The sequence below is a fragment of the Maniola jurtina genome, chromosome 15 (assembly GCF_905333055.1).
Source record: "Maniola jurtina chromosome 15, ilManJurt1.1, whole genome shotgun sequence".
Taxonomy (NCBI): domain Eukaryota; kingdom Metazoa; phylum Arthropoda; class Insecta; order Lepidoptera; family Nymphalidae; genus Maniola; species Maniola jurtina.
In genome coordinates this window covers 10,964,988-10,990,595 of record NC_060043.1, presented here as the reverse complement: position 1 = coordinate 10,990,595, position 25,608 = coordinate 10,964,988, and the positions used below count along the sequence as shown (strand labels likewise).

The 25,608-nt window shown below is 36.6% G+C and overlaps 1 protein-coding gene and 1 long non-coding RNA gene across 3 annotated transcripts; one reads left to right on the top strand and one right to left on the bottom strand.

Moving 5' to 3' along the window:
- Window positions 1-3,123: 3,123 nt before the first annotated feature.
- Window positions 3,124-5,514, top strand: LOC123872835. The gene is made up of 3 exons (XR_006797554.1): window positions 3,124-3,134; window positions 3,768-3,770; window positions 5,005-5,514. It is a non-coding gene; the product is annotated as an uncharacterized LOC123872835 (long non-coding RNA).
- A 2,884-nt stretch (window positions 5,515-8,398) lies between these two features.
- On the bottom strand, window positions 8,399-24,854 carry LOC123872827 (tyrosine-protein phosphatase non-receptor type 4). Of its 2 annotated transcripts, none has more exons than XM_045917378.1 (15): window positions 24,300-24,854; window positions 22,752-22,880; window positions 17,967-18,180; window positions 16,883-17,091; window positions 16,035-16,187; window positions 14,759-14,997; window positions 14,041-14,187; window positions 13,262-13,511; window positions 12,873-12,978; window positions 11,996-12,238; window positions 11,161-11,277; window positions 10,505-10,728; window positions 9,885-10,020; window positions 9,142-9,353; window positions 8,399-8,706 (listed from the first exon to the last, which is right to left on the bottom strand). In XM_045917378.1, exons 1-15 carry the CDS (start codon window positions 24,447-24,449, stop codon window positions 8,626-8,628), a joined length of 2,610 nt encoding a protein of 869 aa, XP_045773334.1. In that variant the 5' UTR covers window positions 24,450-24,854; the 3' UTR covers window positions 8,399-8,625. The 2 variants fall into 2 exon arrangements, with proteins under 2 accessions (XP_045773334.1, XP_045773335.1); XM_045917379.1 differs by having other exon boundaries at window positions 13,262-13,508.
- Between the last annotated feature and the right edge of the window lie 754 nt (window positions 24,855-25,608).

Here is a 25,608-nt window from a genome sequence, read left to right as displayed (position 1 = left end):
TTAAAGGTGCCCAGAATATGCCTATTCTGTGCCTTATCTAGTAAGGTGACTCCTGCGCCGGTGATCGGTTCATTTTAATAATGACTAGATGATGCTCACGACTTGGTCTGCGTGGGAGTGTGTTCGTGTTAGCTAGGTTTTCCGATCATCAGCTTAACCGTTTTAGACGTTTGGTACAGATAGCTCGCATTCCAGGGAAGATCATGGACTACTTTTATCCCGGAAAATCAAACACGGGCTTTTCAAAAAAACTAAAACTACGCAAGTTGAGCATCATCTAAGTAGTTACCTGTATGTGTTAGGTACTTTGACTTATGTTATGGAGTGAATTAAAATCGAGTTCACATAGTACCTCTGTATATTACAGAGATTGTTTTCTTTCAGGAATTTCAGTAGGTCTATTTAATTTTGTCCCTTTGACGGGGGTTTTCTTGGGTGAAGCCTTGTGGGGGTTTTCAATAGCTTGTTAATATTTATTTCCTGTTCAATTTATCTTTTGTATTTACTTAAACAAACTTAGTTATCTTTTTGCGGCGATGTAAAAGTACCATTAGATGTCGTCACGTAACATGTTCCAATGAACATCAATGTCCGTACTCCTGTCAAATCCGTTTCTACGAACATAAGTTAGAACAGAGTACAAGTTTTAAAGCTACCTACACAATACTCGAATAAGATAATGGGTATAATAATTCAGAGCTATCACGCAAGTTTAATTTTTTACCCGACTGCGGCGAAGCCAAAAGGAAGGGGTATGATTATGAGCAGTCTATGTATGTATGTATGTTTGTATCTAGATTCTGTGTGTTCCACCGTAGCGCCTAAACTACTGGGCCGATTTTGGTGAATGAGGTGTCAATTGATTCGTTGTAAAAGTCCGGATTGCATAGGCTACATTTTATAGGAAAAAATTGACCTATCGGATGTTACATCAAAGTGCGGGTCTAAAACTTTTTTTTTTTTGCTATTATTGTATAGAGTTGATGTCAAATGAAAGAGGAGAAAATTCCGAGATCATGATATAAAATATGTACTACAATATTAAGATATATCAAACCACAGAAAAACAATTTTACTACAATATCAGGGCGTTTATTAAGACGATCGCAGTCGGGTTTTAGTTTTCAACTTTATCTTGTTAGTAAAAACGGATTGCGTTTAAAACTGATTACGATTAACGACGAACATTGTTACTATGAAGCGGCGCATCTAGTGGAAAATTTATATCGCTGTTGTGTCGCATGGGTGAAGTAGTAAAGCGGAATTTACATTACGAAATTAGTGGCACGAAATTAGTTTCAAGAGATTAATTTATGACGATACTGAAATTAATGTCGTGTGCCACTAATTTCGTAATGTGAATTCCGTTTAACCAACATACTTAAAAGGAGTTATTAAAATAAAACGAAAATATTATGTTAAAATTTTATTTCGTCACAGAAAAATATGCACAGCACTGTATAGACATCACTAGGTAGAAAATTCAACACTTCGCTTTTAGGATTTACGCCAAAAAATCACATATTATTTTAACTCAGAGTAGGTATAATTGATAATTTGATATGAATGAAGTCTAAGGGCTAGAGCACACACGATATTTTTAGAATGAGGAATCTATAACACATGAGTAGTTCCCCAACTCATAAAAGAAGGCTCCAACCTCATTGCGTTACTGTTAACTTACGAGTAGGTAAGTTATTTGAAACAAACAATATTGTAATTTTTTTCTATTTTAGTATCTGTAAATCAGAGATTTGATCGCATTGCAAAATATAGGGACCAAACTGAACCGCGGATATTCAAACGCCTGCCACAGCAATTTTGAGCTCTGGGTAAACCATGTTTAAGGACAAATCGTGTCCAGAGGTATCCTGATTGCGCACGTATTTGGTGACTGCATACCTACTGCATAAGTTTCAGACCATGAGACAAGATGTTTGGCAACGCCACGCGATGTCTCTGGAAACAAGTTAGCAGAATATTGGATCCCAAATGAATACACGGCTTTATACGCAAAAAATCGCTAAAACGCCATGCAGTCGCACAATCGCTGATCGCCGATTCTAAAACCATCGTGTGTGCGTTGGCCTTAAGGCACAACCAGTCATTAAGTATGTGGATTCAACTTACCACATAATCTCTCTCATTGTTAAAATTTGCGCACTCTATAAAAAATTACAATATGAATTTTTTGGCGTAAATATCATAAAACGATTACTACAAAACAAACATTTCCAAACATCAAAACGCTTACGTACTACGTCAGTCAATCGCATGTATATTACTATAATTAATCTTATTTTAATTAATTAATTACTATGAGGCTTTTACAACAAGCGTTCAAGACGCGCGTGTAGAACGCTGCGTTTCAGAAATTATCTACGAGTAAAAAAGGGCCGGTACTAATTGTATGGGTACGTTATGAACTTTCAAAGCGAAACTATTTTTTGCAAGATAGGCTTGCGTTTAACGATAATCATGCATTTTTTTTTCTCTATATTATGTAATGTATAGAGAACGAATTTCATAGAACTTTGGTGTAGGCATATAAAATAACAAAAAATAATTAAATAAAAAAAAAAAAGATTCCGACGAATTGAGAACCTCCTCCTTTTTTGGAAGTCGGTTAAAAGGTAATAAAATCGAGTCGTTAGTTTTGTTTTATTTTTGTTGGCGCTATTTCTTTACTTACCAATTCAGGTAAAAGTTTTGCGTAAGGCAAAATACCAACGGCCATCTTTTTCTGCGTCCAGAACGCAGCGTTTTGAAGCGCGTCATGTAAGCTCGTTGCATAAGACGCCTTATTAGGAGAAACTGCACTATAAGTATAGCGTATAACTGAATAGGCTCTAGCGGTAGTGGTGCGGTGCGAGAGGGAGACAGTAGTCACAAGTTGACCAATCACTGAGCTCTCACGGGACTTTGTCTGTGGTGGCGTTTGCTGGCGCGCGTGTTGTGACTTTTTGGAGTGTTTTTTTGTTAGAAGTGGCCGGTTTTTGTGTCCTGCTGGTGTTTATTGGTGGTGGAACTGACCGAGGAACTGACTGAGAAGCGCTCTAAAGGGGTGCCGCGTGTATGTTGGCGGGCGCCAGCACAGACGAAGTTCATACTTATACATATAGTTTTCCTAACTTGTAAATAACTACAAACTTGACATTGGCTAATCAGTGTAAAGCCAGACGAGAGAAGAGAGCTCTCACGTCACGTCATCACACCCCTCCCGCACCGCTCCCCTACCGCAGGAACCTACTCAGTTATACGTCATGCCTGTAGTCAGGCCTGTTTTGTAAAAAAAAAACCATTATTCATAGAATTGCAAAAACGAGTTGAATTATTACAAGTTTGTCAAATTAGTAATAGATACGTATTTAAAATAATAATACTCTTGGCAAGAATTAAATGTTTCGCAAAAAATTGCGTATGAATTACAAAGATTATTTGATATTTGTGGGCCTTGGCAAGAGAAATAGGCTAACTAGAGGAATTAGAAAGTAAAGTCCGACAAGGCTCTTTTGGCGCGTGGCCAAAATCAGAACTAAAGCCGGCCTGTGTCGGCATAAAGCGACAACTGCGCCCTCACTCAAGAGCCAAAAGAGCCTTGTCGGACTGTATAATGAATGATGATTTTTGATAAGTGAACTCAAATTCAAAACTTAAAAATATATCTTGATTCCTTATTTTGTCGAAATAAAACTGTTTTTTTTTAATATTTTTAAGTTAACTCATAAGTTAAGTTTAACTGAAACTTACTCATATCGAAATATGAGTAAGTTTCAGTTTGATTAAAATTGTAATTGTTACTAATTATTATGATTAAAAATTCACGATTACATAATTAATACTTTACGGCCAATTACATAATTCGAAATTAGAATAAAAACTAGATAAGACTGAATGACATCCATTGTAACTTAATGATTAATTTTTTTTAATTTAAATTAATAATTTCTAATGTTTGAATTTACACAACTCACTTTCTAAGACTTTTACACTTACATTTATTACTACAAAAATATTATTTAACTTGCATACTATTAATAAAGAAATTTTATAAGAATACAAAAAAAAATTAAGACGTAAATATCTAGAGAATAAATTAATAACAAAAATATACATTGAAATAATTTAACTGAGATAATTTGTATTCTTGAAAATATACTCTTAACTACATATTAATCAGGTCATAGAAATAAACAATTACAGCTGTTTTGTAAATAAGTATTATTATAATGATAATAATAATAAATTAAACAGAGGCTGTTTTCATACATTATAAAACTGCTATTACTTTCGATTAACAATATTTTGTTCATTTAAATAAATACAATTGGATTTAAAAAAAACATTCCCCAAACTTGGTTATCATAATAAATCTTTCTAGTGAACTTTATTATAATAAATTAACTTTACTAGAGACTTAACAATATTTACTAACGGTCAGTTTCATGACAAGCAGTTAATGTTACGTTAAGATTACTTTTAAACATTGACCGTCAATAAAAAACAAAATGGATTGCCCAAATAAGTGTTCATACTTTTATGATAAAGGTTAAAGTTATTTTCTTTTAAAATTAGTAAACCCTGATTTGTGCAACCCACTATATCAATTCAAAGACCTGTTAGCGGTTACATACGGTCAGTTTTCACTTACAGTTTTGACTGAATATTTAAAACTGACAGCAAAAACTGTGTGCAACATGAAACTGTTACGGCCGTATTCACAAACGTTACTATGAGGTCTCACAGTAAGCTCGAACGCATAGTGTAGGTTCCACCAATCAGATCATTGTAAATGACGTGATACAGTCATCTGATTGGTGGAACGGACACTGTGCGTTCGAACGCACTATGAGACCTCATAGTAACGTTTGTGAATACGGGTGTATGTTTGCACTGTCAGTTGAAACTGATGGAATTTTTTTTTTTCATATTTTTACTATGACCATCAGATTTAACTTACAGTCAAAACTGAAAAGTGATCGTATGTAGCCACCATAACGGTAGCCGCCTGTCATGAAACTGGACCTAAGATTAGTAAAAAATCTGTAAATGTAACCTTATGTCCGACTGAGTATTTAACAACTATTGTTAGTAAAAGTTTAATGTATGAAATATAGTAAAAAAATATGAAACGATTAAGTTTTATGGCAAAAAGACACCCTACCCCATTTGAGGTCATGTGTTTTAGGTCAAATATTAACGAAATATGACCAGAAACACACATCACCACCCGAAAACACTCACCATCGTGTGTTGGTGGTTGTTCTGATAATACAAGATTGAATTTGTCAATTTGACCGGGTGTTGCAAGTGTGTTCGTTAATATTATGGATATACTGCATATTAAGTTAAAATGCATTAGAAAATTGCTGTAACTAATATTAATAATGCGGTCCTAATTGCAAAACCACGATATGTCTAAATTCAACTACTTAATAACTATAATACAAGTCATTATATTACACTTTAAGTAGGATACAATATTAATATGATTTATAATACAGAGTGGGTTATTAAATAAAGAATATTCCACCACTAAGCAGTGTTAAAATTTACAAAAATAAGAAATTTTTATATTAAAAAAGTGTATGCATAAAGTGATCCAAATTTTTTCCAAACAAAAATTTAGTACGACAATAGACAATTGTTTTTTTTTTTTTAATTTCTGAAGTTATTACGTCTATCTAAATTAAACCAAAATGCTTTAAATTATGGATGGATGAATTTTCATAGTGGGAGGGATATGTTCTAACTACACAGTATTTCAAATGTTTATGTAATTGTATATCCAAATACAGCGCCGTCTAAAAATATACGTACGCACTGCAACGCGCGTACAATCGATTGGTGAATGACTTCGTGTCATAGATTAGATTTTATAAGTCAGTCCAGATTTTTTACCGCAAGATTGCACTAGGGGCGTTTTGGTCGATAAAAATTTCCTATTCTCTGGGAAAACATGAAGATGACGTCATATCGGCACGACAAAATGTTCAAGTAACGATTTTTATATAGGGTGTAACCAGAACACTAACAAAAACCAAGATAGGTGATAGTGGGTAATTGCAAATAAAACGTGTGTCTGACGCTAGAGGTCAACGAACGTTGCGTAATATGTAGGCGACGTTGATAGGGCACTGACCCCATGTCTTGCAAGCTGTACATTACAGGTTCGAAAAATACTAAATCACTAAAACTACAGAATAAGGCAAATGGTAATTGGCATTGGATTGTGTTTAGGTAGCATAATGATAATGCTAAGCTTTAGCTAGCGTTTTGGTTCTCTTCTTTCTCTTTCTCGTCTGGCTTTACAAAGATTAGCCAATGTCAAGTTTGTAGGTATTTGCAACAAGTTAGTTAAACTATACAAGTATGGACCCCGTCTGTGCCAGCGCTCGCCGACATACGCACGGCACCCCTTTAGAGCGCTTTCCAGTCAGTTTTAACAAAAAAACACTCCAAAACGGCAGAGCACGCTCTCCAGCTAACACCAACACAGACGAAGTCAGGCGTTTTGGTTACACTCTGTATTATTGTTGAATATAACTCTTTCTAACTTATAATATTTTCTTCAATTAATCTGTCTCAGTCGAATCAAAACAGTATCTAATGTGATCTTACGTTATTGTTGTATATATTGTAAACTTTTGTAAATCTAGATTTTATGTCAATCGGAAAAATTTTAGATATTTTCAGCCCTGTGACTTTATGTTGATTATATTTACCTAGTACAAACCCTATTAAGTTATCTTAGGTTAAGATGAAGATACCTATAACAATGTCTCTTATGGGTCCCGATAATGGAAGAACGCGAGTGTGTGAATAATTCGTGCTAATAAAAAAAACGAATCGAAGATGGCAGTCTTAATCATTCCCTCTCTATCTTACACACTGTAACATTCTATGTATATGTGTGAGACACAATGATTAGCACCGGTTCGTTTCGATTCGTTACTTTTATTAGTACGAGTTTTAGCAGATTATTAGCAATTTATTTAAGGCTATTCCGCGACATTTTGACTTTGCTCACACTTAAGGCAAGAGTTTAAACGAGTCAGATAAGTAGAGGCACTTCAACTAAACTACCACAAACAATTTAAACTACCCATAAACGCATGTTTATTTCTAAACCTGAGTAAAACCATGTAAAAACTGTCAAAACGTTAATTAAGTCATCAGTTAAACTAATTTTTTAAAGGTAAAACCGTCAAATTCTGAGCACATACGATGTTTTTGATTCAGAACATTTTAATAATAATAAGTTTCTTTATTAGGGTAAAAACCCAAAAAAAATATACAGAAATGAAATAATATTATATAATAATAATAATATTATTTAAATTAATGTCAAGAAGATTTATTTTGATGGTGATACACATAAAAGAGTTTCAAGACTAATTTTACCTATGAAGAAAGTACTTATGTCGAAAAACATGAAATCTATACAAAATGTATTAAATTAAAATGGCACACCTAAATAAAATAGAATTTGATATAAAATACTATGATACAGATAAGAAAATATTTAAAAGATAAGTTCATTGCGAAGAAAACCTAACAGTAGGGTTAGTATGAGATCTCGCCAACGATGATAGGATTCGAGGGCCGAAACACATCGACGTCAAAGTAAAATGAACCTTAATGACTTTGATTTAAATCTAACTTTTGGCTAACAAACTTGTACCAGTGGCCTGAAGAAATGCTTTAAGAAAGAATTATATCAAGGACCTTTAGGCCTATTTTACTCTAACGTTATTGTTTCGATGCTCGACTTCTATCAACGTTGGTGAGATGTAATATCTCATACTAAGCCCAAATTCGAAAGATATGAACGCGGGCTTAGGTTTCAAGTATTTAATATTAAAAATTAATTATATTATAACCTAAAAATAAATTAAATGACAATAAATACGCTTACAAACTAGTAATTCTTGATATGTGGTCTTCGTTTATCCATTTATTCGAGTTGAAGAAGTTTCAATGTCAAGTCATTGCGTAAACTAATCCAGGAGATAACTGTAAAATTTAGTATGTAGTGAAAATATTGGTACAAATTATATCAGTATATATCTTAAGGCTTGACAAAAACGTATAAATATTTTTTCATGCTGTCCATAAAAATAGATAATCCCTATTGGTACAAATATTGGTACAAATACAGCAATTTCAAGCCAATATTAAAAACAAGAGTTTAGTTTGCAAAGTGATAGGAATACCTTGTGATACCTTGATACCTTGTGGTGTTGATACCTTGGTATCAACTTTTATTGCAAATAATTGTAGGATGTGGAACAAAGACGTTTTTAATTTAACAAGTTATGAAGGTAAGTTCATTTTATAACTAGTTTTTGTTTGGTTTTCTATCAAATAACAACAAGTTGGCAAAGAAAGGGGTTGGTCATCAGTTGGTCGTTTTTTCAAGTTTATTGTCTTTTTCTAGCTCTAATGATTTGTCGAAGGAACCTCAACTTTAGTCCAGTACAAATAGATGCTATTTTCTCATACAAAAGCGTAAATTTAATAAATAAGGCTATGTCCAACGGGTTGGCAAAGGAACCAGAGGGTTACCTTGCTACAAATATGAGCTAATTTCGTATACACTTCCCCTAGGGGAGGGGTCGGTCATCAGTTGGTCGTTTTTTCCGAAATTCCAATGCCTTGGGAGTATGCCGCCTGGATACTTTCGCATACGAACTTGTATTGACTCTGTGGACAAAACCAAACCATTAGACATATACAAGTTCACACGAACGCGTACATACGAACACACCCAAATACATATACACACGCACGCACGCATGTGTGTTGTGAACGCGCGATGTCTATTCACCCTTAGCTTAAAGGTACCCATATCAAAATTTGAGGGGAAAACTGATGCTGGAAGGACGTCCCATATATTTACATCATTCTGTATATATTAGATGTTTGGTTAAGACAACACTTTTTAGACAAGTTTTTTTTTATTTTTTATTTATAGACTAGCGCTTGGCTGCAATCAGACCTGCTGGCAAATGATGATGCAGTCTAAGATGGAGCGCGCTTGCCTAGAATATGCCTATTACTCTTGACTTGATTCTTGAAGGTACCTATATTAAAATTGGAGGGCAAAGCTGGAAAAATGCTAGAAAGGCATATACTTACAGCATTCTGTATACACATCGGCCTCTGAGTCCTCATAGTGCGAACTAAGTCCAGGGGGTAAAGAGGTTGTCTTCTAGCCAACAGCTCCATAGCTGTTTCGGCTAGTATGAGAGCTCCCGTGCGGCCCACGCCAGCTGAACAGTGCACTATCATTGGTGGTTCTAATACTCGCTCCTCTTCCACCGCTATCTCTTCCACTACTGTGGGTATAACTGCAAAAGACAATGATATCAATTAATAACCTATGTCCCCAACTTTGTCCGCGTGGATTAAATAACTCTAGTTAGGGTTCCTACGGGACCCTATTACTAAGCCTTCCATCCATCCATCCGTCCATCCGTCCGTCTGCAGGTTGTATCTCGTGAACTGTTATTGATAGAGAGTTAAAATTTTCACAAAATGTGTATTTTTATACGCCGCTATATCAACAAACAATAAAAATTTCAAAATGGCCGCCATAAAATTTAAAATCAATTGTAGCCCTATTTTTCTGATTTATCGTCAACATTTGAAATATCTTCGATTCAGGATCAAACCAAGTGTTCCCTCACTTTCACTTCCCTCCCGTTTCCCTCACGATCACTCTGCCGATACTCTCTCACTATTGGCTACAATGCATTGTCGCAACAAGAATACCTTCAATTCAGCCAATCACAACGATATAAATTGTAAATAATGATTGAAGCAGCTTTTCCGGAATCAACCTGCTGGTGAACGATCTTCACGCTACAGAGTTAGTTTACCTGCTCGATGGTTTCTGAGTTGCGAGCAGAGTTTGGTGAAGTTGATAAAGGCGGTGGAATCTTCTGGAACGCCGTGGTCCGGCCACGCCGTGTATTGCAGCTGCGTTACATTGCGGGTCGCTCCACTACTGCTATCCTGTCGAGGGAAAATTCTTCTTTATAGTCGTATTCCTCATTGCTGAGGGTCGTGACGCCCTCCCATTAATTATATAATGGCAGTTCTCTTGGGATAATAATGCGATTTCCCAGTTCCCAGATCCTTACGCAATGCACAACCCACAAGATTTCGATTCTTAGATTTCACAGTTATTATCAGATGTTAGTGATAATAATCCGAACCGATGGCTGATCATGCTCTAAGAGGCATGGAGGAAACGAAGCCAAATTTTATCCTACAAAGTCGGTCACCCATCCAGGTACTACATGGGTCAACGTTGCTTAACAATCGCAATCGATTGATGTTTGTTAGACAGTACGAAGACCCCCCCCTCTCCCCCCCTCCCCATACTAAAATGCTCTTTATTTCCTAAACAATTAGGCATCATCACTACTGAACTGCTTTCGCTTGCCCTAACCATTTGCCAATAAAAAAAAAGCTAATATTTCAGTTTCAGACTAACCTTTAAGCTCATTTCTCTTCGAATATAATGTCCAAGATTCTGTTCACTATTCGTAAGTACGGTGAGTGTATTGGTGGCCTTCAGTGGCGTGGTGCCAACCTTGGGCCAATATTGGTGGCACTTGGCCCGCCCCCGCTCGGCCAACACTGTCAACATCACGACTAAACTGCTTTCGCTTTCCCATACCATTTGCCAGAAGTCACCTACTGTTGAGGCTAGAGGACCTAAAAAGGGGAAAATGATGCTTTAAGTCACTGTTTATCGAAAAAAAACTTGCATTTTGACCTGTGATTGATCTAGCTGGCGTGTCCTGGATTTTATAAGAGGGAGGTTCTGACTCCTGGGTTTGATTGCAGACAGGGGTTAATTTGCTGCATAGGCGTGGATATAGGCTTATTCACAATAGTAAAAAAAAATAGAGGTACGAACTTTTTACCATCAGGGTAGACTTAAGAATGATTCATTGAAGAATGAATAAGTAATTTAAAAAGTTTTCAAAAAATCACAGCGGCCATTTTGAAATTTTTATTATTTGTTAAAGCGGCAATAGAAGTAGACATTCTGTGAAAATTTCGTACAGACAGACGGACGGACGTTGGCACTCTTTAGGTATAAAAACCGTAAAAAGGATTACAATTTGAACATTGGATACCAACCCTGTGTAGCAATGTAAGTGAGGACCAAATCCGAATTAGGTATATCCATGTTAATATACGAAGCGTTGATATAGTCACCCGTTGGTCCGTTTTTCAATATCACCCGCGTTGAGTCATCTGTAATAGAAAGAATAGTTGAGTAGTCATTAGTATTGTAGGTATAAGGAGGCTCCCGCGGTAGTGGTGCGGTGCGGGAGGGAGACAGTTGTCACAAGTTGACGAATCACTGAGTGCCTAGTGGGAGATTTTTAACCTATTCGATCGCGTAAAAGTTAACTGCGTTTTGTATGGAATTGAAACAGCGCCATCTTCTTGTCACTAGATGGCGCTGTTTCAATTCCATACAAAACGCAGTTAACTTTTACGTGATCGAATAGGTTAAAAATCTAGGCACACGGAGCTCTCGCGTCACGTCATCACACCCCTCCCCCACCACTGCCGCAGGAACCTACTCAGTTATGCCTGGAATTAACTCTTATATATCTAGATGCCTTTTTTTCATTCAAGATTGAGGTACCAAATCAAACTTCAGGTCTTCTTAAATTTGTTTCATGAATGACTAATAAGTTAATAACGTATAAAAATTCCTCTTGAACTTGGTTTCACCAAGTAATCTTGGAGTTTCTCAAAATTGAAACATGTATTGGCGATTTCCCAAGAGTTCCAAGGGATTTCTAACTTTTTGGCGCTTACGAAAGTGTGAAGTCTACTACATATCGTGATACCATTTTTCACACAGGATTAAGAAATCAAATCAACCTTCTGTTTATTTGTATGAAACACTATTTGAAAATACTCGAAATCTAGAAAAAAATCGATGTTTTGAGTTACTTACAAGGAGCAATATCCCGATATCGATTCTTATTGATGTTCTGGGGTAGTTTGGCCACGCAGGAGCTCTCTTCAGACAGTCGCCTCAATAACGTCTCATACTGTTTCAAGGCCGCCCCGCTGGCCAAACCGTCTCCTAGTAAAAGCATGGACTGTTCCAAGGGATCTCCTTCCAGTTGTTCCAAGGGTTCTAAAGGTACGAAGCACACCGCTGGTTCTTCTGGACCTGTTTCCGGTTCGTATACAGCTGGAATAGATTTTTTAAGTACAGCTTGACATACAACTAGTGTAATCTAGGCTAGTTAAACCAATGCGAACGAAGTTGCGAGCATCATGAAGTTTTTTAAAATAAATTATTAGATCATACCCGAGCTTCAACCGTGTAAAAGATTTTTCAAAAATATCGTGGTACCTAACGCTTTGATTTTCCGGAAAGTAATCTATACCCGTCGCCAGGATGCAAGTTACCTCTGTACTTAGATGATGACAGAAACTTCATCCCTAGGCCTAAAAATAGCCTATGTCCATCCCCCAGGATGCAAGCTATCACTTTCTAAAATTTCGCCATAATTGGTTAAACGGATGAGCCGTGGAAAACTAGCATACAGACAGACACACTTTCACATTTTTTTTAATAAAGAATATTAGCCATGCTAATCATGACTAATATTCCCCTCCAATTAAGCGTAAAGCTTGTGCCAGGAGTAGGTACGACAATAGTGCAACGGGTAGGGTTTGAACCGCCAACCTTTCGAAATCCAGTCTGCTCCTCAACCGTTGAGCTATCGAGGCTCTAGAGTCTAGATTTATAACAATAAGTATAGTATGTATTTATAATTTATTAGTATGGATTATAGTTTGCATATAGATGCTTCACTTACCATTCGGCTTCACCAATAATGTGAGGACTCCTTTTGTATTCCTTATCATTTGAACAACTTGCTCGTGCGTCATCTCGTCCACGTCTTTACCGTTTATCGATATTACCTGTACATACACATAACTGCTAAGTAACACTGCTTTCTATGAATCAGTATGAAAAGCAAGTTCTCTAATTCGAGTACGTAGGTTATTAGATCCCTCCAATTCAAGTAGGCACTGATAAGTACACCTCGTTATCTTGCTGCATTGATAGACATCAATATTGACTTAGGATAGGTAAGGGACCTATAAATTTTTTGAAAAATAAAAAGATATAATGAAAATTGACTTCCATATGCCGCGGTTTTGTGTTGCCTGGACTGCTCTTAACAAGGAATATTCTTGGTACCTGATCTCCCTCTTGCAAATGGACCCTCGTTCTCGGAGCGACCCTGGACACCAGAACCGGAGCGCCGTTCCCGCCGCCCCGGACGTTGAACCCGAACCGGCCGTCCGGTCCGGCGGATAAATGCACAAACACGGCACCTTCGATGCCTTCCGTTTCGTCCTCCGCCGGTTCCGGTGCGGATTCTGACTCCGATTCGTCCACGTACGGGAACGGGACGCGTAAGGCCCGCTCGAGGAAACCGCCATCGCTGCTGATTGAGCAAAACGATTCGTTCCTTAGTTTATACTTCGAGTTTTCATGAATTTAAAAATTTATATTGATCTTTGTTGCGATTCTTTGTTTTTAACGTGTGTGTATATGTGTGTGAGTGCGTGCGTGCGTGTGTGTTTGTATTTAAATAAAACAAATATTCAAAATTCTCATTCGGAATAAGGGAACCCTCATAGGATTTGTCTGTCGTGCAGGCAAATTTGGCAGGTAGGTAGGTCTTATAGCATAAGTTAAGGGAAAAATCCGAAAACCATGAATTTGTGGCTATGTCACAAAAACCTCCATGAACCAATAATTAGTATTTTCAATTACCAAAATGAGATAACTATACCAAGTTGGGTATCTATCTTATGAAAGGGCTATACCTGCGTATTTTAAAAAAGATTTTTATTTATTTTTATGCCTCATAGTTTTTGATTTATTGTGCAAAATGTCGAAAAAAACTCGGGTACTGAACCCTCGGTCGGCAAGTCTGACTTGCACTTGACTGGTTTTTGAAGGTAACTTACTCCTCATTGTCCCTCTCGGCGTCACCCCAGGCGGCCCGCGGCGGCGGTTCCTCGTGCGCCGTAACCCTCGCCCCCCGCGCCGTGTTGTTCACACATAATGCTGGGGACGCACCCGCCGATCTGTCTCTAGTGCGGGAACTGCTGCGCCTGTTGAACGGCAACAAAAATTATCCATACTAAACAGTGTGTTTTATTAGCTGGGACAGTATGGGCAAATTCAAAACGATAGGAGATAGGTACAGGGAAACTGGCTCAGGAAACTTTAGGTCTTTTTTGTGAAAACAACTTTGGCATAGTCAATTTTTTGGTCAAGCGTGAGTTGTCCATAAAAATCAATGAAATTGACTGAATTTTTATTAGTGGATCATTTCATTTCATCGAAAGCCAAAAATCGGGACAGCAGAAATTGGGCGATTCGGTTAGTTGGTTAGAAGGGGGAAATTGGTTGGCAGAGCTTAGTGGCTAGTTACCACGCTATCGGCAAAGCCGTGCCGCCAAGCGATTTAGCGTTCTGGTGCGATAACCTGTAGAAACAAAAGGGGTATGAGTTTAATAAAAACTGCCATACCCCCTCCAGGTTAGCCCGCTTCCATCTTAGACTGCATCACCTACCACCAGGTGAGATTGCAGTGAAGGGCTAACTTGTATCATTGTATAAGAGTAAAAAAAATAGAAAATCTTCTATTACTTGGTATTATGAAGTATTTTTACAACTTACCTTACAAAACTCCTATTACTTGAGCGGGATCGCCTGGCGTCCTCTAACGCCTGAGTCTCAGTACGAGCCACGGTAGGAGCTGTGACCCCCGCGAAGGCCCCGAAGCTTTCCAGCAGATGCCGGCGCCGCGGCGCGCGCAGGCGGAAGAAGCCGTGCCGCTCCACACTACAGCGCCAAAGGGCTTTGGCCGCACGCCCTGAGCGCATGTTGAAACCCAACACTGTGTCGTATGATTCCGACTGCAAAGAAAAACATTTAGCTGTAGGTAGGTTTGTCATTTCATCTTCTAAATATGTATATACAAGTGTAAATTAAAAATTTATAGCACCCCCCGACAAGACTGAAAAGACCTGATAACTTTCCAACGGCTGAACTGACTTTTCAAACGGCTTTTCTTGGACTATTCCGCGCCTACGATCTAAAGTATCTGAGTTTTCCAAAACATCATTTTCAAATAAATTATTATGTATTTAGGCAACATCCATCTTGACAGCTTGACATTTGTCAATTGACATAATATTATGAACCTAACGGTTATCTAACCTTCTTTTCTACAAGAAAATTAGAAAAGAGCTGATAACTCTTAAACGGCTGAACCAATTTTTTTTTGGATTATAGCTAAGAACACTCTCGATCAAGCCACCTTTCAAACAAAAAAAAAAAAAAATTAAAATCGGTTCATTCGTTTAGGCGCTACGATGCCACAGACAGATACACAGACACACAGATACACACGTCAAACTTATAACACCCCTCTTTTTGGGTCGGGGGTTAAAAAGGAAAAGATGACTGACTGCAGACTGAACGCACAGCTTAAACTGCTGGATAGGACTGAAATTAAGCATGTGCCCGGCAGGTAGTGCCCGGCAACAAGTATTGTATATTAAACTTTTAGAAAGGCCTATGTTGAGCAGAGAACGCTTGCAGGTTGATCGAATGGGAAACTTTTAGAGAGTTTTGGCTTTGTAGAGCGCCTTTTCTGTCACTCACATCTGTGTGACGTTTTATCGGTCTCAAGGACAGAGACAACACTAGAAAAAATGAGATTATTTATTTTGCATTGAAATTTAGCACAATATTGTACAATATTTCCTGCTGGGCACTGTAGATATAGCCATCTTCTTCTTGTTGGGTTGGCTAGAATTATGACAAAGAAATCCGCAACAAAAGGATTTTTTGAAAATTTTACCCCTAATGGGATAAAATAGGGGCTCGAAACATTTTTAGTCCACGCGGACGAAGTATAGTATAGTATTAATATATATTCTTTACTTACAGGTTCTCGTTTGAGCTGTATGAAGAACTGCTTCTTCTTGAAGGAGATCTTGACGATTTTGCTCCAGGAGAAAGTGTTGACGCGGACGCTGTTCTGGAACACGACGATACCGATTGACGTCACGCCAATGAATATGTCCTTTCCGTGGTAGTCCTGGAAACAAAATGGTCAATTCAATTAATTTTTAAGGTTCCATACCTCAAAAAGATGAAGGAACCCTTATAAGATCACTTAGTTGTCTGTCTATCTGTTGTGTCTGTCAAGAAACCTATAAGTTACTTCCCGTTCACCTAGAATCATGAAAGGCAATAGATAGGTAGGTCTTATAGCACAAGTAACGGTAAAAACCCGATGAGCGTGAATTTGTGCTTACATCACAAAAAAAATTAAAATGTGTTCATGAACAAATAATTAGTATGTTCAACTTTAAAGTAAGAAACCTATACTAAATGGACTATTATATAAAAGGGCTTTACCTGTTCATTCTGAAACAGATTTTTATTTATTTTTATGCATAATAGTTTTTGATTTATCGCGCAAAATGTCTAAAAAAATACCTGAGTACGGAACCCTCGGTGCGCAAGTCTGATCCGCACTTGGCCGGTTTTTGACGTGACAACGTCTTATAATTCGTTAGAGCCGGCTGCACGCACGAAAAAACATGACTCATGCGGCGTTACCTCGCTCTGAGGCGTTCCATGTAAGGCTTGAAGTGCAAGCGAGAGCGCGGAACGAGCGACAAAGAAGCACAATCGGCCTTTGTTGTCACGTTCAACTATCGTCAGTAAACCGACTTTACAGACAACCAATTTTTTGAGGAAATATTGGGTTTTAGATTTGATAGTTACCTTAGCGGGATGTGATTCCACCCCATAGCAGTCTAATCTTTTCGCATGCTCTAGAAAGTTCGCCTCAGCGTCCGCTGGGGATTGTCCTCTATGCAATTTGTGCAGCTCTCTTATACGTCTCTCGTCTTCGGCCGTTTGTTTGGGAATCAAACATAGTTCGGATAAGTAGTTCGGTTGGTGTTCCGTTGCGTTGTAGTCTCCTATTTCCGCTAAAATTCAAAAATATTTATTTTGTAGTCAACTTACGGCTTTTATGATATGTCGAAACTATACCATCAGTTCGGAAAGGTTTTTTTATTATTTAGATACAAGTTACCCCTTAACTGCAATCTCACCTGGTGGTAAGTGACGATGTAGTCTAAGATGGAAGCGTAATCTAAGATGAAAGGTAAAGAAAGGAAAGGAAATACAAGAATTCTTCATTAATTGAATAATAAAGTTTTCTTAAAAGTAGTACAATATAAATATTATTATATTTAAGTTTATATCTATTGTTGTATGCATTTAAATACAATTATAATTGGAATAGCTTTATTATTATTTATCCTTGTGTCCTAATATATTAATAGCCCATGATAACTCCTGTAACTATGGTAATGCAAACATATTTTATGTTTAACCTTTATATTAATTGAAATTATATAAATTCAAAATTGATTGCTACTTATTATATTGATACCTTTAAAATAATAGGCAAACTCCACCTTAGGCTGCATCATCACTTGCTACTTGGTGTGAATGCAGTCAAGCGCAATTCCTAAAGTTAAAAAAAATATCCTACCCAGTTTTGGATGATCGATTCATATTTTCAGAACGCTTGCGGCCGAATTCTAAAACGTAAGATACGTTTACCTACCTAAATACCAATTTGTATTTAGCACACACCCGCACTAACCCTCTGCGGGTGACATGCGTATAATCATAGGAAAAGAAAACCATTAGGGGACTGAAAGATGTTAAGTATAATCATAAAGATAAATGTATCCTTCTCATTCTGAGAGGAGACCTGGGCTCAGTAGTGGTTGATGATTCCGGGTATTTAGTTTTCTCGTATTGCAAATAAAAACGTACAATTTCTATATACCTTGTACAGTAAAAGATGCAAGCAACAAAGCAGTGTTCTTAGGGGCAGTCATTCTACCGTCCAACAACAGTTTCCTCAGTTGCAAGCACAGAAGGTATCTCGTGAACTCCTCCGCGAGTCGGCAAGGCTCGGGCGGGTAGAAACGCACGGCAAGCCAGAACTGCGCGTTCACACCAACTTGCTTCTTCACTGACTTGCCACTGTCTAGCCAACGCTGGAACAAGGAGAGAAAATTCAGTAAAAAAACCCAGCCAAGTGCGAGTCAGACTCGCGCACCGAGGGTTCCGTGCTCGGGTAATTTTTGCGAAATTTCGCACGATAAATTGAAAACTATTATGCATAAAAATACCTAAATAAAAATCTGTTTTAGAATGTACAGGTAAAGCCCTTTCATGTGATACCCCCACTTGGTATACTTATCTTAAGGTCTGTCCTTTTGAGGTATGGTCCCTAAAAATACGTGCACCGTAAGGGTCGGGTCCTTTCGCAATACTTGTGTTGTGACATAGAATCGCAGGAGTGACATCGCACCTCTTGCGATTCCCATGGGTTGTGCGCTGTCGTAGAATTTTACGATATGTTACTGCGCATGAAAGTTCCGCTATGAGAAAAATCACAAATGAGGGCTCTTTTAATTTTTTCTTATATGTATATGCTTTACTTTTTTGATAAAAAAATTACATAGATATATAATTACATACATAAAAATTACATAGCTAAAAGATTATTATCTATTGAACTAGCAAGTATGCTAAAGAACGGGTTTCTACAAGTACATACAACTTTTAAAACCCAACAAAATGACATCAAAAACGAAAATCCTACAAAATTACATTTTGGCGGCTTTGGATGCGCATCGACGATATATATAACTAGCTGACGCCCGCGACTTCGTCCGCGTGGATTTAGGTTTTTCGAAATCCCGTGGGAACTCTTTGGTTTTCCGGGATAAAAAGTAGCCTATGTGCTAATCCAGGATATTATCTATTTCCATTCCGAATTTCAGCCAAATCCGTCCAGTAGTTTTTGCGTGAAGGAGTAACAAACACACACACATACATACAAACTTTCGCCTTTATAATATTAGTGTGAAGTGTGATAGCACTAAAGACAAAGACGTGAACCCACATATGCAACATAATGCAGCGTACTATACGACATATGGGCACGTGATAATTTATTATGACAAATTAAACATACCTAATGGATTAGAAACATACATATTACTATGCAACGTAATCTCAAGCATTTCACGCAACATGCACCTGCAATTTCCAGATCGGCGAGGGAAAGTGAAAGAGATGATTGTAAGATATTCTACGCGTAAAATCAGCGATTTCCTAGAACCTGCGAGCAGCACCTAAGAATCCAATCCTCCATACTAATACTATGAACTAGCCGATGCCCGCGACTTCGCCCGCGTGGATTTAGATTTTTTTGAAATCCCGTGGGAACTCTTTGATTTTCCGGGTTAAAAAGTAGCCTATGTGCTAATCCAGGATATTATCTATCTCCATTCCAAATTTCAGCCAAATCCGTCCAGTAGTTTTTGCGTGAAGGAGTAACAAACATACACACACACACACACACACATAACATACAAACTTTCGCCTTTATAATATTAGTGTGAAGTGTGATGCGAAAGTGTGTCTGTCTGTCTGCTAGCATTTCACTGCCTTAAAGTTTAACCGATTTTGGAGAAATTTGGTACAGAGTTAGCTTTCCTCCCGGAAACTGATATAAACGACTTTTTATCCCGGAAAATCAAAGAGTTCCTACAGGTTTAAAAAAAAAACTTAAATCCACGCAGACGAAGTCGCGGGCAGCATCTAGTAGAAGATATACTGGTCTGGCACAAAACGCACTCATTCCCACAAGTACAACCAATTACTTATACCATTGAACTAATGACCCTTTTTTTCTAGTAGTTCAATTGCATCCAAGTCCTTTTAAGAGTTGAATTTCTGCACTGGGACAAAATAGGAAATCTTCATTCACACATACTTAATTCAATATTTTTTTACTTACATAATATAGGTGATTGAAAAATATTGTTATGTATATAGTAAAAGATTAAATAATATGAAGTTTCACAAAAAAACTTACATAAAACTGCACAAAATTATAAAATATAAAACTGATGTGTGCACACTTCGAGCATTGATTTCTGTTTAAAAGACTTGACTTCTAATTAAAAAGTTAGTCATAAAATTAAAAAAAAAATCCAAGATAATGAGTCAGCAAGGATGATAATGACGATAAATTGAACATTAAAGCATGACATCCTAATCCTAAGGTTTAATTTCATGGTTCAAGTGTTAAATGAGTCATTATCATTTACATAATCTTGGTTTATAATAGTATTCATTATTAGGGTTCCCTAGTCAAAAGTATAAATGGAGCATTAGTATTAGTATCCAACTGTAATAAGCTAACCATATTATGTCATATACTCTAACTCTTTCTATGGAGAGAAGTTAATATAGGGCTCTATCTGTTACCTAATCTATACTAATATTATAAAGAGAAAACCTTTGTATTTTTGTATGTTTGTATTGAATAGGCTCAAAAACTACTGGACCGATTTCAAAATTTCTTTTACCATTACTTGGAGGGATTCTTCCGAATCCGTATAGGCTATATTTTATCCCGGAAAATAGATAAGATTTTTCGTGGTAGTGTCCACCCGTGCGAAGCCGGGGCGGGTCGCTAGTCTCATATAAATACAAACCACAAAAAAGCTTTTTTTCTCATACTAACTTTCTCATACTAACAAAAAATATAGGGTTGTTTATAATTGGTTGATTCATTTTTTTATTATTTACAAGAAACCGACCCCGGCTTGCATGGGTGGCTTATTACAATTTTCAAATTTTATAAAAATAAAATATAGCCTATGTTACTCAGGAATAATGTAGCTTTCTACTGGTGGAAGAATTTTCAAAATCGGTTCAGTAGTTCCAGAGATTGCCCCCTACAAACAAACTCATAAACTTTACCTCTTTATACTAATACTGTAGAATAGTGTAGATAATCACTTCTGTAAAAAAACATTGACTGATCCATCAAAACCTAAAGGGCACCTCATGGTAATCTACTATCTTAATATTAGACACAAAAGTAGGTAGATGTGGCACAAGGGAAGGAATAATAAAAATAACTAGCCGATGCCCGCGACTTCGCCCGCGTGGAATTTAGGTTTTTTGAAATCCCGTAGGAACTCTTTGATTTTCCGGGATAAAAAGTAGCCTATGTGCTAATCCAGGATATTATCTATCTCCATTCCAAATTTCAGCCAAATCCGTCCAGTAGTTTTTTGCGTGAAGGAGTAACAAACATACACACACACACACACACACACACACACATACAAACTTTCGCCTTTATAATATTAGTGTGATAGTGTGATGTGATTAATTTCAAATATTGCGTTTACATACGTATTATAATATGTAAATATCAAAATATTGCAATCAAAGTAATGAATGGTACAGAATCCTCTCAGGATATGTGTCTACTCACACTTGACCATCTTGTTTATTATAATAGTAGTGGACAGTGTTTATCATTGATAGTGAATTGATAAAAAGTGTATTGGCTTTAAGTGCTTTATTAATGCAAGTGCAATAGAGTGTGGCTTTAATACATATTATATAAATTATGTATAGTATAAATTATTTCTATTTAGTTATACACTTTTTAATACATGATAATATACACATTGCACATGTGTATATTTGTATAGTTATGAGGGATTTAAGTATTGTTGTGTATTTGAATTGAACAGGAAATTATGTTTCCTCAATTAAGTGTTTATTTCAAAATTTAGTTTTAATAAACACAAAATATAGGCACTTAAGTAATTTACATATGAGATTGCGGATTTTATTGGCTTTCTCTTTTCTAAGGTGTAATAACTAAACAGGTGTTTATTTTTTTTTTCAGTTATCAGCAATTTTTACACAAGATCTAGATGCAAGACTTAAATGACAAAAGAGCGTGGATTTGATCTACAGCTCGTTTCAGCAATGCGCGGGACTTGGGCATAATGTTGTATGTATTTCAAATCTTTGAAAAGAGCAACCGCCAAATTTCTTTCTGGTTCTTCTCGGTAGGAAAGGCATTCCAAACCAGTGGTAGATGCTCTTGACAATTCAAAAGTACTTGTAAAAGTCTAACTGAATAAAAATGTTTTGAAAAGAAACCTATATCCATTTTGTTTATTTATTTATATACAAACTTAAGGAAAAGTGAACATTTTACACCAAACATTTTTAGACCAAAGTACTAGATATAACTAAGATTTGCAGCCCAAATAGACCCTAGTGTGTATACGAAAACCCTTCCTTTAGCATGTGTGGTAGTTCAAGAGATAACATTTTGAGCAATGTGATTTTGATCCAAAAGTAAAGCTTTTCTCAAAAGTCTCTCTCAAGTCTCTTGATAACATCATACCAGAGTATCACCAGAGTGAATTAGAGTGATGAAACTCGGTTTGATCCTGAGATCGACATCCATCAATCATCAATGATTAAATATTAGGCTAGGATTGATGTAAAATTAAAGATACCTAGTCATTTCATAACCTAAATTTGTCGTCAACCAATACAGCCCCGCCAGCATAGGCAGTAGATAAAAATTATATCCCCGATTATATCCACTGATTTCTATGACATCAGTGGATATAATGGGGGGATATAATTTTTATCTACTGCCCATGCTAGCCGGGCAGGTGAAGCTGCAAAGTTTTGTTACAAGTCTCAGAACTGTCATTAACCGTATTACCGTAATCTCAGTGTTGGTTGCATTCGGTGGTGAACCATTTTCCGTGAACTGCAAGCCGAAGTAGTCCTTCTCTATTAGTTCCAGGTGTTGAAACACTAGCTCCAGAAGGACACTTCCTTTGGCTTTTTTCTGTAACAAATATTATTTATAAATAAACTAGATTTTGCCCAGAACTTTGTAAACATATTCAGTTTTTTTTAAATCCCACTGGAGCTCTTGGATTTTCCGGTAACAAAAGTAGCTTATATCTGTCTTTGAGATACAAGCTTTCTCTGTACCAAATAGATATAGATTATAGAGCAATACCTTTTTTTGGTTTGGGTTTATGTTTCATAAAACTCCTTGGGGAACTATTTGATTTTCAGAACAAAAAATAGCCTATTATGTCTTTTTACTAGATGTAAGCCATCTTTGTAATCTGTACAAATTTTGTTAAACAGATAAGGTGTGAAAAGCTAGCAGGACAGAGAGACACAACATTCTATACTAATACTGTGAATATGAAACCATTATTTTACAATATGTATTAGTATGGATTAAGTAATTAAAATATTAAGGTTAATAAATTATGTAATTAATTTTGAGGAAAATACATAATAGAAATATCAATTAATGATGAACTAAGATCTAAAATTATTAGTTTTCCTTGTTACTTGCTAATAAATGATGTACTAGTAAATGTGTGTTTGTGATTACCTACCACTCCATTCTTTACCTGTCACCAACTATAATTAAAATTATTAACATAAGCTCCAAATATGAATTCTACACACATTTTATTAATATCACTATGTAAATTATTAAAAAAATGCAAAAGTATGTTCATCTGTTGGTTTGTCCTTCAATCATGCAGCAATCAAACATCAGATCAACATGATTATTGCATGAATACAATATGTACAGAGTCACATAAGCTAGGGTTTATTATATTTCTTAAATCCAAGCAGGCAAAGTCCCAAGAATCATCTAGTTTGAAATTAAGCTCAAATCAATTGATTCTTGAAGAATTTTGATTAAATGTACTTATATCTATTCTTATTAAAAATCGTTTTTATGGAGCTATCAAATTAGTATAAAACTGGACATCAAGTTGTAAGCAAAAATAATTGCAGCCTGAGAAAAAAGTTTGTTCAGAATGACCTGTCTAGTGTTTTGTAGGTAGAGGTCTTGGTTTTAGATCATAGTAAGTACTTGCCTAATTTATTGATATTCTATAAGTTCCATACTTAACCACTTCACATTTCAAGTGACAGAAATGATGCATTCGCTCATAGAAACAAGGAATAGGTATGTTCTTATAGGTACTTAAGTAGTTGAGCCATAGCAAGTATTCGCAAACTAAATTGTTAGATTAGTGAGGATAATTTACCTAACTGACAAGATTATAAGCTTTGGGAAGTAGATCAGAACAGAAACATCTAAATTCAACTCAAATCAAAAGAATGAATCCTAAAAATTGTAAGGCCACAATGTTATGCATAAATCATAATAATTACAAAAATAACAGCATAAAATTCTTCAAAAACAGCGTCATAACATAAAGCTCACCTCAATCTGGAACGAATGCTGGGCATCGTCCAAAAATACGATAGTAACATTGAAGATGTTTAGCTTCCTTTCTCGAGCCAGCTCCGAGGCGCGTACGTTGTATGTACCGCTGGAACTACTAAACGCACGTCGGGAGACACTCTCAATCATTGCATTGACTCACTAGAACTCCCTAATCAGATAAACTTTCAAGCACTACGGCTCTGTTATTTTACAACTAAGAATTATTCAATTACACATCGCGTAACCTCTAACCTAGTGAATCATGCACTAAGGGAATATTGTTGTGGTATTCCTGAATTGACGTAACTCAAACTCGGGCGAGCTCTACATTTTTTTCGCGTTAAATATTATTGTCGGACATTCCATTTATGAGCACTCAGCTTTATCACTTTTATATAAGATTGTGTGGGAAAATTAAACTTTTCACTGTACGGTTGAGATAAGTTGTTTCAGGCAGCTGGTGTTGTTGTGTTTATTAATGATTGATGCTTTAATTTACGGAATTATAATAGAAAACGAGAAAACACTTCCCACTTGACGTACTCACATCGCCATATTTGATATTGAATATTTGACAATGACATTGACGTATTGTTATCATTGACGTTTGAAACGTCTCTAATACGTTCAGTAATTAAAAAACACTGCAAACGGCAACTTTTTAAGTCATGATTTTTTTTAATTCCATTGTTTTTATCCCAATAAATTGGTCACATAAACGTGTGATTACAATAATAACTAATAAGGTGGTATGTATGGTAAACTCGTTAAACTACGAAACGCTCAACCACGGATTCTACTGTCTATGGACTAAGTATCTAAGCTGTCATTTTCCCGCCATGATTTGATTGTTCGCGCGCAATTCCCGCGCTTACATACCATACTATTATAACATTTCAGAGAGTGTGCACGAGAGCTCTTTGACCTGGTTCCTTCTTCACCTTTCTACCATCGTACTGCAAGGCATCCTCAAGGTCTGCATCCGTATGTAAATGAAATTCCTCTGACACGTACGAAATGATTTGCTTCCTCGTTTCTAATCCGCACCGCTAGGACATGGAACGCCCTTCCGGCATCAGTTTTCCCTTCTTATTTTAATATGGGTACCTTCTAGCTTCTAGTCAAGAGTGAATAGGCAACTTCAGGGCAAGCGCGCTCCATTTTAAAATGCATCATCACTTGCTAGCAAGTCTGTTTACTAGTCTATAAATAAAAAAGGAATGCCTAAAGAAAGCGAGCTTCCTATGCATGATGGTGGACATGAGTTCTCTCCATTTCTAGTACCTTAGTGTTCAGTGTAAAGCTG

What these genes read in the sequence shown, in the direction of transcription:
- LOC123872827 (XM_045917378.1), bottom strand. Translation starts at nt 24,449, where the DNA reads ATGATTGAGAGTGTCTCCCGACGTGCGTTTAGTAGTTCCAGCGGTACA. An exon ending in AGCATTCGTTCCAGATTGAG is followed by an intron (nt 22,881 to 24,299) that starts GTGAGCTTTATG and finishes TATTTGTTACAG; the next exon opens with AAAAAAGCCAAAGGAAGTGT. An exon ending in CGATGTGTATACAGAATGCT is followed by an intron (nt 8,707 to 9,141) that starts GTAAGTATATGC and finishes TTTTGTCCACAG; the next exon opens with AGTCAATACAAGTTCGTATG.